Source organism: Microtus oregoni, unplaced genomic scaffold, assembly GCF_018167655.1.
Source record: "Microtus oregoni isolate MIOR12 unplaced genomic scaffold, Mior012 000029F_ref0000214, whole genome shotgun sequence".
Taxonomy (NCBI): domain Eukaryota; kingdom Metazoa; phylum Chordata; class Mammalia; order Rodentia; family Cricetidae; genus Microtus; species Microtus oregoni.
Genome location: NW_024543088.1, coordinates 8,019,218 through 8,035,225, shown reverse-complemented (window position 1 = coordinate 8,035,225; position 16,008 = coordinate 8,019,218). Strand labels below are relative to the sequence as shown.

The 16,008-nt window shown below is 38.3% G+C and overlaps 1 protein-coding gene across 1 annotated transcript in view; it reads right to left on the bottom strand.

The window, feature by feature from the left end:
* Window positions 1–16,008, bottom strand: part of LOC121464659 (zinc finger protein 208-like) — a 241,534-nt gene that overhangs the window by 212,257 nt on the left and 13,269 nt on the right. Inside the window, 1 exon segment of the mRNA XM_041677684.1 lies at window positions 10,417–10,531. Coding sequence (XP_041533618.1) covers window positions 10,417–10,531 — 115 coding nt within the window.

Below are 16,008 nucleotides of genomic sequence, written 5' to 3'. Positions count from 1 at the left end.
ATAAGATGTGTCGCAAAGGCAGAATTTCCATATTCAAGAAAGAAGCAGAAATTCTTACTGAATATGATTCTAATGACATCAGTGGGAAGGTCATGGAAGGACTGAAACCTTTTTGTGGCGAGCTAGAAAGTGACTGACGTCTAAGGCCCGAATAAGTGCTGGGAACACTGTGGGCAGATACATAGAGGAAAAGTGAAGGATGTAGATTGTGTAGCTGATGCATGGCTTGGATCAGCTGACATCCAAAACTGATTCTCCTCTACAGAGTCCCATCACTGCTTCAAGAACACAAGATGAGTATGAACTAAAGTACAATAAGTTACTCAGCAAATTTTCCAAAGAATTAATAAAAATACCAGCATATTGTGACTAAACAATTCTGTGAAATGCAATCCCATAAATTTGGTATTCTAGATTAGATGTAATATTACAAACAGCATCTTGCTTTTCATCAGTTTTATTCGACATGAATCATCATGGAAAAGATAGGATAAAAAGGACAAACCACCAAGAACATGCCCTAATGGACAGTATAATTATATTCTTCCTCATACATTTCCCTGTGTCTTTTTCCTATTCTAATTCTTTAACATATTCAATATCACTTAACTACATCTTAACTATTTTTTATGATTTTTACTGTTTCATTGTTTAATTGTGCTTTGTGATATTTTCTGTATGTTTCTGTAGTATACCATTTTCTTACATTTTTCTAGTCACATCCTGGGCAGATGTGCTGCTTACTTGAAGACACCACAAATGCAATCCCAGACTACTAAAGCCAGCAAAGTTTTAAATCACCATTGGCAAACAAGATAATCCATGAGAAATCAGATTTAAACAATACCTATCCACAAATCCAGCACTACACAAAATACAACAGGGAAAACTCTGACCAAACAAAGCTACCCGCACACATACAAATACATGCAACAGATAACCTCACACCAATAAAACCCAAAAAGGGAAACACACACTTTCATCAAAACTAACAGGAATTAACAAATACTGGTCATTAATATCTCTTAATATCAATGAACTCAATTCACCTATAGAAAGTCACAGGCTAAGAGAATGATTATGAAAGCATTATCCAGCCTACTGCTTTATACAAGAAACATGCTTCAACCTCAAAGACATATATTAACTCAGGGTAAATGGTTGGGAAAAGATTTTCCAACCAAATGGACCTAAAGAACAAGTGGGTGTAGCTCTTTAATTATCTAACAAAATAGACTTCAAACTAAAATCAATCAAAAGAGATGAAGAAAAACAGCTTATACTCATAACAGGACCAATCCATCAAGGTGAAGTCTCCATCCTGAATATCTATGCCCCAAATACAAGAACACCCACATATGTAAAAGAAATATTACTAAAGATTAAATTGTAAATCAAACCCTACACACTAATAGTTGGGGACTTAAACACCCCATTCTCCCCAATGGACAGGTAAGCAGACAAAACCTAAAAGAGAAATAAGAAGACTAACAGATTAATGAATCAAATGTAATTTACAGACACCTACAGATAATTCCACCCAAACACGAAAGAATATACCTTCTTCTCAACACCTCACAGAACCTTCTCTAAAATTGATCACATGCTTGGTAGCAAAGCAAATCTCAACAGATAAAAAAAATGGAGTAACCCCCTGGACCACTGTGGTTTAAGATTAGAATTCAACAGTAACACTAATTTCTGAAAACCCACTACACGTGGAAAGTAAACAGTGCTCTACTGAACCACCCCTGGGTCTCTGGAAGCTATAAACAAAGAAATCGAAGACTTCCTAGAATTCAACAAAAATGAAGGCATAGTGTACCAAAACCTATGGGACACTATGAAAACAGTGCTAAAAAGACAGTTCATAGCATTAAGTGCCCACATAAAGAATGTGAAGAAATCTCACACTAGTGACCTAACAGCACACCTGAAAGCTCTAGAACAGAAAGAAGCAGACTCATTCAGGAGGAGAAGAAGATAGGAAATAATCAAAATGAGGGCTGAAATCAATAAAATAGAAACAAAGAAAACAATACAAAAAATCAACAATACAGACAAACCCTTATTAAAACTAATCAAAAGGCAGAGATAGAATTAAGAACATAAGAAGTGAAAAGGGGCATATAACAACAGAGAGTGAGGAAATCCAGAAAATCTTTAAGTCATACTACAAAAGCCTGTACTCCACAAAAATGGAAAATGTAAAAGAAATGGACAAATTTTTAGATAGATACCATCTACTAAATTTAAAACAAGACAAAGTTGACAATTTAAATAGATGTACAAACTGTAAGGAAATAGAAGCTGTTATCACAAGCCTCTTACCAAAAAATTCCCAGAGTTGAATGGTTTCTGTGCAGAATTCTACAAGAATTTCAAAGAAGAGCTAATACCTATACCCCTCAAAGTGTTCAACATAATAGAAATAGAAGGAACATCGTCAAATTCTCTTTCTGAGGCTTCAGTTACCCTGATACCAAAACCACATAAAGAAACAACCAAGAAAGAGAATTACAGACCAATCTCACCCATGAACATTGATCCAAAAATATTCAATAAATTACTGCGCACACCTTTAATTCCAGCACTCGAGAGGCAGAGGCAGAGGTAGATGGATCTCTCTGAGTTTGAGGCCAGCCTGGTCTACAAGAGCTAGCTCCAGGACAGGCTACAAAGCTACAGAGAGACCCTGTATCAAAAAAAGACCCCCCTTCAAAAAACCTGGCAAACTGAACCCAAGAACTCATAAAAAAAAATCATCCACCATGATCAAGTCAGTTTCATCGCAGGATGCAGGGATTTTTCAACGTACAGAATTCTATCAATGCAACCTACCACAAAATAAACTGAAAGATTATCATATGATTATCTCATCAGATGCTGAAAAAGCATTTGAAACCCCTTTATGATAAAGGTCTTGGAGAGAACTGGGATACAAGGAACATATCCAACCATAATAAAAGCAATACACGGTAAGACAATAGCCAACATCAAATTAAATGGAGAGAAAGTCAAAGGGATTATATCAAAATTAGAAACAAGATGAGGCTGTCCACTCTTTCCATATCTATTCAACATAGTTCTTAATGTTCTAGCTAGAGTGATAAGACAACAAAAGGAGATAAAGTGAATATAAATTGGATAGGAAGAAGTCAAACTTTGTTATTTGCAAATTATATGACAGTATACATACATGACCCCAAAACTCTACTCGGGAACTTGTACAGATTAATAATAATAATAATAATAATAATAATAATAATAGTAATAGTAATAGTAATAGTAATAATAATAATATTGAAGGATTCAAGATCAACTAAAAATAATTAGTAGCTTTCCTATATAGAAATGATAAAGAAGCTGAGAAATAAATCAGAGAAACATCACCCTTCACAAAGGCCACAAATAACATAAAATATCTTGTGGGTAACACTAACCAAACAAGTGAAAGTCCTGCTCGACACGAACTTTAAATATTTGAAGAAAGAAATTTTGAAGAAGATACCAGAAAATGGAAAGATCTCCCATGCTCTTGTATAGGTAGGCTCAACATAATAAAAATGGCAATACTATCAAAAGCAATCTGTTGATTCAATGCAATCCCCATCAAAATCCCAAAAGAAATCTTCACAGATTTTGAAAGAACAATAATCAACTTCATATGAAAAAACAAAATACCCTAAATAGCCGTAACAATCCTGTACAATAAAGAACTTCTAGAGGCATCAACGTCCCTGATATCCAGCTCTAATAGAGAGCTATAATAATGAAATGGTCTGGTATTGGTATTAATCAGAGTGTTAGACCAATGGAATAAAATTTAAGATCTGTATATTTTTTTATTTTTTTATTATTGAGAAAAGGAAAAAAAACAAGTTTCCGCCATCTCCCAGACTCCCATTTCCCTCCCCCTCCTCCCACCCTTCTCCCCCTCCCACCCTTCTCCCCCTCCTCCCACCCTTCTCCCCCTCCCCCTACTCCTCTCCCCCTCCCTCTCCAGTCCAAAGAGCAGTCAGGGTTCCCTGCCCTGTGGAAAGTCCAAGGTCCTCCCCCCTCCGTCCATATCTAGGAAGGTGAACATCCAAACTGGCTAGGCTCCCACAAAGCCAGCACATTAAGTAGGATCAAAACCCCGTGCTGTTGTCCTTGGCATCTCATCAGCCCTCATTGTTCGTTATGTTCAGAGAGCATGGGTTTTATCCCATGCTTTTTCAGTCACAGTCCAGCTGGCCTGGGTGAGCTTCCAATAGATCAGCCCCACTGTCTCAGTGGGTGGGTGCACCCCTAGTGGTCCTGACTTTCTAATTTAACAGCATCTTTGAGGTTCCTTGTCTCCATAATGTCATGTCAGAACTTTACATCCTTTCTTTCCCTTACATCTTATCTTATTTATACATTTTCCAGTTGAGTGTTTTGGGGGATTCTGTTTCTTTTGGTTTTTCTTGGGCTGTCTTCTAATTGTTTTTTTCTATTATTCTTTGATAGTTTTTGTTTTATCTTACTATATCAAAGTACATTTTTTTGTTATAATTATCCCTTAGAAACCACGTTTTTTTGTTTTTTTTGTTTTTGATTCTGAGGAGAGAAAGAAAAGTTTGGATCTGAATGGGAAAAAGATGGGGAAAATGGTCATAGTAGAGCTGAGGCAAATACAACTAGGAAATTAGTTAAGGAAAACTGTTTTAAATAGAAGCATAAGAAAAAAACTTATTTAAATAGAACCCTATTTTTTTAAATATTCATATAAAAACAACCGTTTTCATTGGGGAAATGTGAGGAGATACCACATGGGTAGTTTCCAATGCAAGGAATCAAATGGAATAATTAGGGAGAAGTTCATTTTCTGCAAAAGATGTGATAGTTTATGTTCATCACTTGGCAATGCTTAAAAATAATTATTGCTGATAACATAAATCCATTATATCCTGACTACAGAATCAAACACTGTATATGAATCTAGGAACAAAACAACCAAACTAATGATCTCTGAAGTGGTAGACATTGTCACAGAGAACCAAATACAGGTGAATGAAGTCAACATCAATACATTAAGATAAACTGATGACAGCTGTTCACACACAGAGTCACATAATTATTGCTGGGATAGTGATTGCCCAAGGAATAACGCATGGAAACTGTGGTGTGACACAAAAGCATCATTTTTTTTTTTATGCCACGCATAAGCTACGTATGTCTGCCACATTCCAGATTCTCAAGTGAATTCCATATATGTAGTTTTGTTTTCCATAAGACTATGCCATTCCTAATTCTACTTTCTCATAACTGAAAAAGTTATGGTAGGCTACACATTTCATGTGAACGAACATTCATTTTCATAAACCAGTAAACCAAGAGAGCCCCGGGCAGAAGTCATGCCATATATTTTCATTTTCTGTCTTTATATGAGGATGTGAGTTGGTCTCTGGAGGAATTGGGCATCAAGAAACTACAATATTCCTCTGTCACAATGGAATCCCCAATGATAAGCATCATCAGTTCATTGAGGATCTCTATCTTGAAAAAATGAGCAGGCAAGAACAAAACAAAACAGTGGGAATTTGACACCGTGTAAATAGTGTATGTTTAAAGACTCAATCATAACTGTCATAATTTAGCACAGACACGCAAATATCAAAAGAAATAAACTCCTTAGGCAAGAATATGAGAAGCAGAGAAAATCTGCAAAATAAATATACCAACTGTAGAAGAAATTGAGCATAGCTGCTGTGCAGAGACATACTTACTATAGAACCAGCCATCTCTTCTGAGCTTCTGTTCCTGGATTCTCTCTAGAGGATTTGCTTTTTAAAAAAGTATTACTAAATACCATTCACCTGCTACATGCACACTCACCATTTGCAGAGCCTCAGAAATCAGGGAGTATTTACTCCTGACTTGGTTAAACAGATACTCATGAAAACAAGAGACATTAAAATGCTGAGTTTCTCCCTTGCGGAGTTCAAGTGGTCTGCTCAGCAGTCAAGTTATCCAGTGAGATCATGGGCTGCACTGGCCGGTTGCACTCAACCAAGGCAAAGCAGCAGTGGGGAAAGGAAAGCTGAACTCCAATGGAGATCCAAATCTTATGAAGCTTATCATACCTCTACCTTGTTTTTACTGGGAAGATTCACAAAGATGTTGGGGCTGCTAATTAGATTAACAAATAGAAGCTGTCGAATGAAGCACAAGTGAAAGCAATTTTATTTCACCACAGTTATTTGTGACTTTGAAATTTTGTGAGAACTGCAAGTATTTTTGGCTTCTTTTAATGGAAGCAGTAGAGTTCAAAAGGCTTTAACACTAGACTTTGTTCATTAAGCATGTAGCATATTACCACAGTATGTTATGATAGATCCTTATGGACTCATATATTCTGACATGAAAAGCAAATACTGAGATTTTCATTATTCCCATGATGACCTACTGTTAGGAACCATCCTTATACTTAAACATGAGTAACAAAGACTATGTATGAAGGATGTGGGGATAGGTAAAGAAGGACGCCTAGTAAATAAGAATGGAACCTTTGAAGCTTGGGTTTCACTCTACTTACTTATTACACCGTCACAAGTAGACTGTAGACTTCATTAGAACCGGATGTAGCACAAATTTACCATGGACATGCATAACAAAACCACAGAATATGGTTTGAAAAAAAAATCTGTTCTTTGTGCCTGATTCTTGCTGTCCTTTGTACAGAGTTTTTATTTGTTTGTCTCTTCTCTCTGACCATTTAAAAATGCTTTACACTGATGCTGGACTATTTTCCCAAACCCATTTGATCTTTCTGACAATTTGACAGTCTCTACTGTTTGGATAATTTACTTATGTCTTCCAGTGTAATACCTGTAATGGATTTATCATCAATTGTTGTCCCCTAAGCTTTACTATCAACTGCTTCTTCTCTGACACAGAAGCAGCTGAATGTGTATAAACACATGTTTCTAGATTTTTGACACAGGAAATAGCTCTCTTCACTCTCTGTGATCTCAAGCCAATCTAACATGTACTATTAACAGCAATTAATGGCATTCACCCTTAAGAGGTTATTCATGGGAAAAATTTTGTAAGCATGCTAAAATTTAAAAATACTTAAGTTAAAGTTATTAAAATACAGTAAAAATCCTACATGATACTTTAAAAATATTTCCTTCCATATTATGTGTTGTCAAGATAATTGTTTGAGATATAATAATCATGAATTTGTGGAAAACATCATTGTTTAATAAACACTCCTCGGGTACAATAGTATAAGTTCTCTCAGGAAACACATAGGTCAAATCTTGAAAGGTGAGAATGGTTTTTACATGTTCCATCTCATCTCATCATGTTTTAGGATACATAACACACCATAACATAAGTTTATTCCAAACAACACTGACTCAATAAAGGTCATGGACTCATGATTTTTGGTTCACTTTTGGAGAATGCAAATTATTTTCAGTTTTTAAAGATAGCCTAGTGATTTGAGACAGACTAAACATAAATGAAGATGTCTAACTGTTAAATATTAAGAATGTATTACTTTCTTTGGTCTATGACTTTTGACTTTTAAAGACTACGCTTGCAAACAGGCACATAAAGGAGAAGAACTTCTGTTGGGAAATCAACCCAAGTTAATACTCCATACTCCCTCCTGTAGTGAACAACTTTGGAATGAGAAAAAAATATGAAGGTGCCTGTGACAGTGCCTGTCTCTCTACATTCATGAGAACCCTCAGTGCAAATGATGAGAAAATTATGAATGGGCAGAGTGATTTCCACTGGATGTCTCTAAAGGAACTCATCAATAAAGATTTAAAAAAAAACATTTCTGAAATAGTTGAAAAACATAAATATGATATTCATTTGAAGAAGGTACCACCTCATATACCAAAAGAAAGAAAAGAGCTAAGGGTAATTCCCTCTAACTTTAAAAGCAATGTAGTTCACATGTGGGGGTATATGGAGACACATTTGTGATCTATTGTCTGCCAGGCTGCAGAGAGCTACTAGACAACAGGCCCCAAGTCATATACATGGCCTACACTTCCCCATTCCCAAGACCCTTCCCACAGCTCATTCAGCTTAAGTGAAAAAAATTGATAAATATAACAAATGTGTCTTTATGATAAATGAAGTGTCTTATCATATAATAATAATAATATGGAAAAATAATGATAAAGGCCTCTGTGGGATTTACAGTTGAATAGAAGCACTAATATGCTTTCTATGCATATAACATCATACGTCAAATATAATGACCTAGAAATTCAATCTTAGACATGTACCTAAGTCTAGTACACCAAAGGACTGTGATTCCCATAATTAAAATATACTAATCATGTCACTTTACAAACAGCATGTGATTCTATTGGAAATTTCCATATGTGGACAACTGGATTCCCTGGCTATTCTCCCTCAGATATTCTTATTTAAATATTTTGGCGTTTATATAACTTTTCATTTTAAGTTTAAGTTATATTTATGAGTGTTTATCTTATTGAATACAAAGGTCACACCCTCCATAGCTGTCCATGCAGCTGTGTTTTCTTAGGCCTCTGTGTGCCTAAATTTTATATTATAGACTGTAAATGTCCTTTTCCATTCACTGAATCTTGGCTGACCATTGCTCTGTCTGCTGTTGTCTCTATTCTAGTAATCAGCAGTGGGTAAATTGTTCTGAATCACTGAAGTAAGGGAGACCTGAACTCTCGCCCTCCTTCGAAGCCCTAACCAGTCACCAAGTTCTGTTTTTACCATGTTCTCTTTCTACAGAGAACAGGTTCATTTAATGATGTTAGGATTCACACAATAGCATTTTACCTTTTTTTTTTTTTTGATTTTTGAGACAGGGTTTCTCCGTAGCTTTTGGTTCCTGTCCTGGAACTAGCTCTTGTAGACCAGGCTGGCCTTGAACTCACAGAGATCCGCCTGCCTCTGCTCCCGAGTGCATTTTACCTATTTTATTGTACGGAGGGAAACTGGTAAAAATCATCAGATACCTTGTTCATTATTTCACGTGGATGTTGGACCATGTTAGAAAGTGACTTAGTGCAGTCTGCATGTATGGAGGACATTGTCAGAGTGCAAAATCTGAAGTATAATTTAGACTTTGTTTGACTGCCACCTAGTGTCCCATTGGCAGGATGGTCTTATTTGTTTCTCTTAAAAAAATTTTTTTAATATTAGAAACTGTCTTTATTTCTATATAAATGATAGCTAAAATTGCACATAGAGGACATTTAAGAATTGTTTACAATTCCTATGAAACTGAAGTATAAAGTTTGAGTCTAAAGCATAAAGTTTAGTAGGGAAGATAGATTTCATAGTTCTTCATTGTCCCCAGAGTTCTTATTTTTTCATTGAGAAAAGGAAAAAAAAAAGTTTCCGCCTCCTCCCAGCCTCCCATTTCCCTCCCCCTCCTCCCACCCTTCTCCCCCTCCCACCACTCCTCTCCCCCTCCCTCTCCAGTCTAAAGAGCAGTCAGGGTTCCCTGCCCTGTGGAAAGTCCAAGGTCCTCCCCCCTCTGTCCATATCTAGGAAGGTGAACATCCAAACTGGCTAGGTTCCCACAAAGCCAGAACATTAAGTAGGATCAAAACCCAGTGCCATTGTCCTTGGCTTCTCATCAGCCCTCATTGTCCGCCACGTTCAGAGAGTCCGGTTTTATCCCATGCTTTTTCAGTCACAGTCCAGCTGGCCTTGGTGAGCTCCCAATAGATCAGCCCCACTGTCTCAGTGGGTGGGTGCACCCCTCGTGATCCTGACTTCCTTGCTCATGTTCTTCCTCCTTCAGTGATTTGCTGCTACACTGAGCTTTTCATACCTTGGATTTTCTTTCCATTTCTGTCTCCATGGACATCTAGTTTCCTTGCAGCTTTCTATGTATTAGCTTTCTGTGAACTTTTCCCTCAAACATTTACTATTGCTTGTTTGTTTAAACTTTTAAACACATGAAGTTTAAAACAAACTGATATTTATGTGAAATCACAAATAATTTCAGGAAAATTAAAAATTGCATTTACATAGAATATAATCACATTACATAGGAATAATATACCAAGAAACTAAAATATCCATCAATATTTGAAAGAATTTGATGTTCTCTGCTTCTTTAATATATTATCTCTTGACGTACAGTCAAGAATTATTATTGCTTACTTCAATCCTACTAGAAATATTTATTCATAATAGCTGATGTTTGAATAATTGCTAGCATAACAATAATGCTTAAACGATTCAGTTTACAAACAATATATGATGACTATAAAGTTTAAATCTAGATACATGTTTCTAAATTTATAAGAACTGTCAAGTTAAGTATTGACTAAACTTTGAATATTAGTGATCTTGAAGATTTTGTGATGTTAAATAAGTTGCCACATTTTTGACATGTGTAAAGTTTCTCATGGATATGAATTCTGTGATAAGATTGAAGAGTTGAGACCTTGGTAAAGGATTTGCCACATGCTTGACATTTGTGAGGTTTCTCACCAGTATGGATTCTTTGGTGATCTTGAAGATTTCTGTTATAGACAAAGAACTTGCAACATTATCGACATTCATAAGGTTTTTCACCAGTTTGGATTCTGTGATGAGTAGGAAGAATTGAGACCTAGGTAAAACACTTGCCACATTCTTGATTGACATCTGTAAAGTTTCTCACTAGTATGGATTCTCTGGTGAGCTTTAAGATTTGCATTATGCTATAGGATAGGGTCGTTTCAGGTTCCCTATCTTCATCTGCCCAAGGAACTAACTGGGGACATCACCTTGGGATCCTGGGAGCCACTGTAGGTTCAAGTCTCTTGCCAGCCCTAAGGTGGCTCCCTTAACTAAGAATTGTGCTTCCATGCTCCCCTATCCAGCCTTCCTTTATCCCAATCATCAGAACCTTCATCTGGTGATGGATGGAGATAGAGATAGAGACCCACACTGGAGCACTGGACTGAGCTCCCAAGGTCCCAATGAGGAGCGGAAGGAGGGAGAAGATGAGCAAGGAAGTCAGGACCACGAGGGGTGCACCCACCCATTGAGACAGTGGGGCTGATCTATTGGGAGCTCACCAAGGCCAGCTGGACTATGACTGAAAAAGCATGGGATAAAACCAGACTCTCTGTACATGGCGAACAATGAGGGCTGATGAGAAGCCAAGGACAATGGCACAGGGTTTTGATCCCACTTCATGTTCTGGCTTTGTGGGAGCCTAGCCAGTTTGAATGTTCACCTTCCTAGACATGGACGGATGGGGGCAGACCTTGGACTTTCCACAGTGCAGGGAACCCTGACTGCTCTTTGGACTGGAGAGGGAGGGGGAGAGGAGTGTGGGAGGGGGAGAAGGGTGGGAGGAGGGGGAGGGAAATGGGAGGCTGGGAGGAGGGGGAAACTTTTTTTTCCTTTCTATCAATAAAAAAATAATAAAATAAAATTTAAAAAAAGATTTGCATTATGGGTAAATGACTTGCCACAATTTTTGCATTTGTATGCCTTCTCTTTGGGATTAAGTCTCTTATTCCTAGTGAGGCATGTACATCTTTTAAAGCACTTTCCACATTCCTTATAGGTGTTTTGTCTCACCTCATTTTGATTCTTTAATGCTTTTTGTTTCTGGTCATGCTTGAAAAAATAAATATTCTGTATTATAATCAAAAGTCTCCTTAAATTTATCATATATGTATTGTCTCTTATGGAATCAGCCTTCTTTTATGTTTATAACACTAAGTAAAAACACACTGTCATTTAGTGTTCTGGGAATTTGTCCCTTCAAGATGAGAATTCTCGTAACTATTTGTTGTAGGAGGTCATTTGTTCATTTCCCAGAAGCCCAGATTCCTGTAATAATCACACAAAACTATACTAATTAAATCACTGCTTGGCCTATTAGCTCTAGCTTTTTATTGCTAGCTCTTACACATTAATTTAATCCATTTCTATTAATCTGTGTATTGCCATGTGACTGTGATTTACCAGGTCACATTCCGGTGTCTGTTTATGGCAGGGTTATATGGCATCTTTAAACTCTCCCTTTGTTTTTACCAGCATTCAGTTTAATTTCCCTGCCTACCTCTACTCTTTTGTCGTAATACAGGCCAAGACAGTTTCTTTATTAATCAATGGTATTCAGAACATACAGAAGGGAATTCCATATCATCTCCCCTGTTCTGTTTAAAGAAAAAGAAAGGTTTTAACTACGGAAAACTGCAATTATAACTATGTATTCTTCAACTCCATCAATGACTCCAGAAGGATATAATATTACCTAAGTAAACAGGAAGTGCATTGTAAGCAACTTCCAAAACTCTAGAATGGACAGAAACATTTCGCTGCCTGGTCAGTCACCCAAGTTCTTCTGTAACACTGGTGTGTCCATCTTCAGCCTACAGGCTCATAGTATCCAGAAGACTTTTCCATGAAGCAGGAATTTTCAAAGACAGTTCCACCTATATTGGCAGTTTGTCAGTCACTTTTTTCTGTGTCTTACAGAATGTCTGGCAGACTTTTTCATAAAGCAGCAATATCGAAGGAAAGTCTTACCTTTAGGCAAGTTCAGCAGTCATTTCTCTGTGGGTCCTGCATGTCCAGTTCATAGAGCACATCATCAAACAGTCCAGAAAAGAGCCGTTTCTTGTCCAATTGTCTAACAAACTCTATGAGAAGCCTCTTTTCCAAAGCAACATGTCCTTAGACTCAAATTCTGAAGTCAAGATACCATTTTGTTGATTTACCTTACCAGCCCCCAAATGTCTCTCTGCAGTCAAAAAATTCAAAGAAAACACTATAGTATACATAATCCAGACTCTCTGTGTATTTTCCATTTTATCTGCTCCTTAAAATGGTAAGCATTTCTTAAAAATCTAAGCGGCAGCATTGCTAGGGCAAATATAGCCCTGCCTGCTTGGTCTGCACAGTCTAACATTGTGGAAGTCTGTGCAATGTCTCTGAAACTGCTGGATGGGGGCTGTCCTCATCACATCAACTCTGATAACCAGTTGGCCCATGCTGCCACTAAGTAACTTGCAGCACACTACCTACATACCCCATTTAAATGCTCAGTCTTCTGAAAGAGCCAGAGTTTGTGCTGGCGGCTGAGCCCAGAAAGCCAACATTTCAAAAGTGTGCAGCTTTTTCTGCTACCACTGAATCTGGAAAACCTCTCTTAAAGCAACTATAGCACGCTGCCAGCAGGAAAAAAAAATGCAATTAAACTTGGTTATTTTAGTGCCTAGAATTCCTTTCCAAGTCCTCTCAGTTTCTGTGTGGATTTAGTTATCACATGTTGGTACACCAATTTGTATTAAGGAGGCCACTTGTTTGTTCCTGGCTGCCCAACCCCAAAATAATCACACAGAAACTGTACTATTTTCAATACTGTTTGACCAATAGCATACACTTATTTCTGGCTAACTTATATCCTAAATTAACCCATCTCCATTAATCTATGATTCTCCACAAGGCTGTAACTTACAGGGCAAGGTTCCAGCATCTGTCTCCAGGGGACTACATGGCTTCTCCTTGACCCTACTTTCTTTCTCCCAGCAGTCAGTTTCGCTTTCCTAACCTAGGTCTATTCTGCTAAGCCAATGATCAAAACAGCGTCTTTATTCATTAACAAATGAAAGCAACACATATGCATAAGGACCTCCCATACCAACTATTCTTCCTAGAGTTCCTAGAAAAAGTTTTATATCATGATATGTGTAAGGCTTTTCAAACCTAGAAATGCTATAATTTTTTCCAGTTTCATTTGATTGAGAAAAGACTTCTCATGCTCATCTAAACTGAATGACTTGTCACAAATGTAATTAATAGTTGAGAAAACTCTAACAATTGTTTAATTAATACATATAATTCAGTTTTGGGTTTTTCTAATTTCCCTGTACAATAAAACATATTTTTAAATTTTATTTTTTTATTAATTAATTTATTTATTAAAGATTTCTGTCTCTTCCCTGCCACAGGCTCCCATTCCTCCCTTCCCCAATCAAGTCCCCCTCCCTCATCAGCCCAAAGAGCAATCAGGGTTCCTTGCCCTGTGGGAAGTCCAAGGACCACCCACCTCCATCCAGGTCTAGTATGGTGAGCATCCAAACTGCCTAGGCTCCCCCAAAGCCAGTACATGCAGTAGAATCAAAAACCCATTGCCATTGTTCTTGAGTTCTCAGTAGTCCTCATTGTCCGCTATATTCAGCGAGTCTGGTTTTATCCCAGGCCTTTTCAGACCCAGGCCAGCTGGCCTTGGTGAGTTCCTGATAGAACATCCCCATTGTCTCAGTGTGGGGGTGCACCCCTTGCAGTCCTGAGTTCCTTGCTCGTGCTCTCTCTCCTTCTGCTCCTGATTTGGACCTTGAGATTTCTGTCTGGTTTTCCAATATGGGTCTCTGTCTCTGTCTCCTTTCATCGCCTGATGAAGGTTAATATTCAGGAGGATTTTAGTTGTATTTTTTTACTATAGAAACTGCTTCTAAAAATGTAAGTGATCTAATGTAGCTACTTTCAAGATAAGGTAGAGATTCTTGACCCTTTTTGGTAGAACTTTCCAGAGAGGCTGGTGAATACAGATTATTTCAATCATGCCATAACCATTCTCTCCAAATTTTGAGAATATACTTAAATGCAATGTTTTTTAGTCACTACCAGCTTAACCCTCTCTTTCAACCTGAGGAATTGACCCTTGAGCTCCCAGCAACCCTCCAGTGTTCCTAGAGATGGGATGACTGCTCCCAACCCACAGGTCTTCAGGGCCTCGGTTGTTCCCTTTGCTGGCACTCAATTTTGGCTTGCTCCCTTTCATTAAGCTCGTGTTTGGGACGGCATGGCTAGTGGCCAGCCCCCACCTCACCCACAGCTGAAGGACCAGGGTGTTGTAATTTGAGCGGCAGGCTTCGTTCCCGGCACCTGGCTGCCCGCACGGCTAGCTTTATACCCGAAATATATGGGCACCACTCTCTGTTGTGATAGGAGCGGCAGGGCTGCATCCCCAGCACCCGGCCACCCACATGGCTAGCTTATGCCCCGAAATAATTACATGGAAACTGTATTCTTTTAAACACTGCCTGGCCCATTAGTTCCAGCCTCTTATTATCTAGCTCTTTCATATTGATCTAACCCATTTCTAATAATCTGTGTAACCCATGAGGTGGCTTACCTGGGAAGATCTTAACCTGTGTCTGTCTGGAGTGGGAGAATCATGGTGACTCCTGACTCGGCTTCTTTCTCCCAGAATTCTGTTCTGTCCACTCCACCTACCTAATTTTCTGTCCTATTAGGGCCAAGCAGTTTTCTTTATTAGTTAACCAATGAAAGCAACAGATAAGTTACAAGACCCACCTCCATTACCAGGGTCCTTCAGTTCTTACTCTTTTTCTTTTTTTATTTCTTTTCTTTTCTCCTTTTGTCGTAACCACTGCTCAGAGTGCCCCCCCCCTCAGCCTCCCTGGTTTTTGAGTCACCTGACCAAATCCAGCTAGGCCATAGCACTCCACTCATGGACCAGGGATGCTCACCCACTTGTCTTGAGTGTTTGTATCGATCTGCATCTCACCTAAACAGGGAGACAATCTCGTTGTAGGCTTTGAGGTACCGCTGCTTCATGGGTTTTCATGGCCTTGACCATGGGGGTAAGCCTTCCAAGCCTATCAATCCGGCCTTCCCACTGGGACCCCTTTTAGAGGCCCTACAGCCTCATGCTTTAATGTCATACTTACAAACCTCCACAGTTATCTGTCTTTGTTCAAAAATATGGCCCCAATATAACTTAGAGGGAAATTGTAAATGGCTGCCTAATGGCACCTTTGATCCCGATATTTTACGGGAATTATCAAATTATTGCCAGCCACAGGCAAATGGAAAGAAATCTCATATATCCAGGCTTTTTTCTATGTAAGCTCTAAGGTGGACCCCTCTGTCCTTGCTCACTGTTCACCTGTGCACATATTTCTAGCTATGCCATCTGCTCCTGAGGAACTCCCCACTTCTGCTATGGACCCAGCTAACAAATCTCCACCTTTCTGGCCTCGGGAA